The sequence below is a fragment of the Aplysia californica genome, unplaced genomic scaffold, assembly GCF_000002075.1.
Source record: "Aplysia californica isolate F4 #8 unplaced genomic scaffold, AplCal3.0 scaffold00307, whole genome shotgun sequence".
NCBI classification, from domain to species: Eukaryota; Metazoa; Mollusca; class Gastropoda; order Aplysiida; family Aplysiidae; genus Aplysia; species Aplysia californica.
The window spans coordinates 338241-341175 of NW_004797577.1; the positions used below are offsets into that span (position 1 = coordinate 338241).

The following is a 2935-nucleotide window of genomic DNA, read 5'->3' on the forward strand; positions in this document are numbered from 1 at the left end:
CACACACACACACACACACACACACACACACACACACACACTCACTCATAAACACATGGCGAATATCTTTTCTCTCGCAATAATAATATTATAGTACTGAAGTCGTGGAGTAGACGCGTATCGACTCTAAACAGAGACAACATTAATTTGTTGAGTATTTTTGGTCAGATCAATGTCCTTGCTGTTAAAAAACAATCAATATAAATTACTTTTCATTCCCCCAACGCCTATCAGACACACACGTATGTCCAATCAGCAACTGACCAAAGGTACTGTTTCCACACATCATTTCGAACATCACATGTAAGTTAGAAACACACATTTGTACAATCAATATACATGTATTTAATACTGCATGTACTTGGAAGACCAAGAAAGACCTGGCTGGATGGGGTTAAAAAGGTACCGGAACAACATAACATATCTATCACAGACGCTACGCATCTAGCACAGGACCGAAACCTGCACCCCCCTTGACATCCTAAGGATACCAGAGGAAGGAACAAGTAAAGTAAAAGTAAGTTAATACTACGCTCGCTCTTGCCTGTTTTTATGTATCAGATACAGAGAATAGAGAATTGAACTATCTGCATGAATAATGAAGTTATTAAGTTTCTTTTATTAAGGGTCCCAAAACAGTGCGTCCTAAGCCTTGTCCAGTGACGATGAGTTCATTTGCTACTTCAGAATTACGAAGTTCTACCTCACATTTTTTGGGGCTTTTTTGAATTACTACAACCACGAGGTCAGAAACCAAATGGTCTTCTATCTGATCTATCAAAATCGTAGATTATTCAGAGTCGTCATCAAGATATTCAAAGAATTGCTTTCGAAAAAACTTGACGTGAATTGAAACCTAAATTTTTTTGACGTCACATTTCTCGAAACTAGGTACTGAGCAGATAGACCTTTGTAATTCTAGGATAGAGAGCAATCTAGCAACATTCTGCGTGGGTCTTCAAAGATTGTACGAGTTTGATGGCAGCCGAGGAGCGGTAACGATTTCCGATGATGAAGACCTTTCGTTCGGCTTGAACTTAGCAAGTGTTTTACGGCACTTACTACAGAATTAGGTCAAATAAGTGCCGAAGATCAGAGGTGTAACTAGAGAGTAGTGAGTAACACACAAAGAAATATATTTAAAAAAGGAACGATATAGACAATAGATCTTTGATAGAAAAGAAAGGGCAAAGCACACCAGAGTACCTGCCGACTACCAACGACCCACACGATGAAAATGACGATATGGAGAAAGAAGAGAGCGACAGTAGATGTTGCACTAGCAAAGGGGGAAACCCATGGCACAGGCTGCACACATTCGCAAGTGGAACTGAAGCTTTTACTACTTTTACACATAATTTAACTTTAAAAGCTCAAAATCAAACTCATCTCTGTCAGAATTAGTCTCGTTGACCATAGCAGAAATCACAAGAAACGCGTCTTAAACTTATTTATTCAATGTCTCTTTGAGAAGTTTTCGCCTCAACAGACGTATTGGTCAGGACATTTATTGCTAGGCATAGAGCCTGCTGTAGAGCGTAGATATGTGCAATAAAAATGTAATTATTATTATTATTATTATTATTATTATTATTATTATTATTAGTAGTAGTAGTAGTAGTAGTAGTAGTAGTAGTAGTAGTAGTAGTAGTAGTACTACAGCTACTATACTCCTGTTGTCGTTGTTGTTGTTGTTGTTGTTGTTGTTGTTGTTGTTATTGTTGTTGCTGTTGTTGTTGTTGTTGTTACTATTATCGTCAGACATTTCGGGCAGACTGCTATTTTTAACAAAAACATGTTTTGGACTGTGGCCACCCACCAACTCATTATTCTCCCTTCTCAGAGGTTAATTATCGACGCAGTGAGGCTCGGGGATATCAGGAATACCGGGCTACAGACGAACACGGCAGATCGATCGATAGGACAGAAGTATGGGACCTCCCATTGGAGACTTCCGCCTAGGATAGTAGTTCACACAGGGAAGGGTCGTATCTATCTCAGATTTAGAAATACGTGTAGCTTTCGTACGCATTTTACGGCATTTCTAAGGCAAACAGGTCATACAAGTAACCAACGTTAAAGGTGTTTCTAGAGAGTAACACACATGAACAAAGAAAAAAGGAGGAGGAGAGATAAGGATGATGGATGAATGATGAATGATAGGAAAGAAAGAAGTAACCACGCCAGAACACCCACTAACCATCCACTCAAAACCTTAAGGCTACCATGATGGCTTTATAATGTGCAAAACGACCGCAAAAGTAAGGCATAGCTTTTTATCACGAGTCTGTACAAATGATTCACAAGGCGATGGATAGGTGGTGGCTCTGGTGTGGTTTGCTCCTTCTGTCCTGTCAAACATCCATCTCCCTTATCTCTCCTCCTGCTCTTTGTATGTTGCTCTCTAGTAACACCTCTAACTTACAGCAATTTCTTGACCTTTTTGTGTGACAAGAGCGGTAAAACTCTTACTTAAACGAAAATGTAAAAAAGCGATGGATAGACGATTCAGAGCAACACGAAATACTCGAATTCTGTCCCGCCCATCTGCTTCTTCGGGTTGTCTTCATGCTATTCGAACATAACACACACACACACACACATTGTAATAAAGTTCGAAGTCGTCTCTTGGATATATATTTTTAAAAAAAAGCTGTTTCGACAACTTACCTCTCCGGCAGCTACTACCTGCTCTTCCTCCGACATATTGCTATCCGTTATACTCTCAGTCTCAGTCGCTTCGAGAAATCCCGGCGAAATTTTGGCAAGAGATCTACCTTTTTACGACGGCAGCGCGCACTATAAGCCTTTCCCTGCAGGCAGACAGCCTTCGCTCGATACGAGATGAACTTGCTCAACCAGCCGACTCCCTCCCCCGCTCTCTGCCCCCCTCTCTCCCTTCCTCCTTCCCTCCCCCTCTCTCCCTTCCTCCTTC

The 2935-nt window shown here is 40.8% G+C and overlaps 1 protein-coding gene across 1 annotated transcript in view; it reads right to left on the reverse strand.

The window, feature by feature from the left end:
- Positions 1-2835, reverse strand: part of LOC101856671 (galectin-4) — a gene marked incomplete in the record, with an annotated part of 18947 nt that extends 16112 nt beyond the window's left edge. Inside the window, 1 exon segment of the mRNA XM_005101996.3 lies at positions 2671-2835. Coding sequence (XP_005102053.3) covers positions 2671-2706 — 36 coding nt within the window.
- Between the last annotated feature and the right edge of the window lie 100 nt (positions 2836-2935).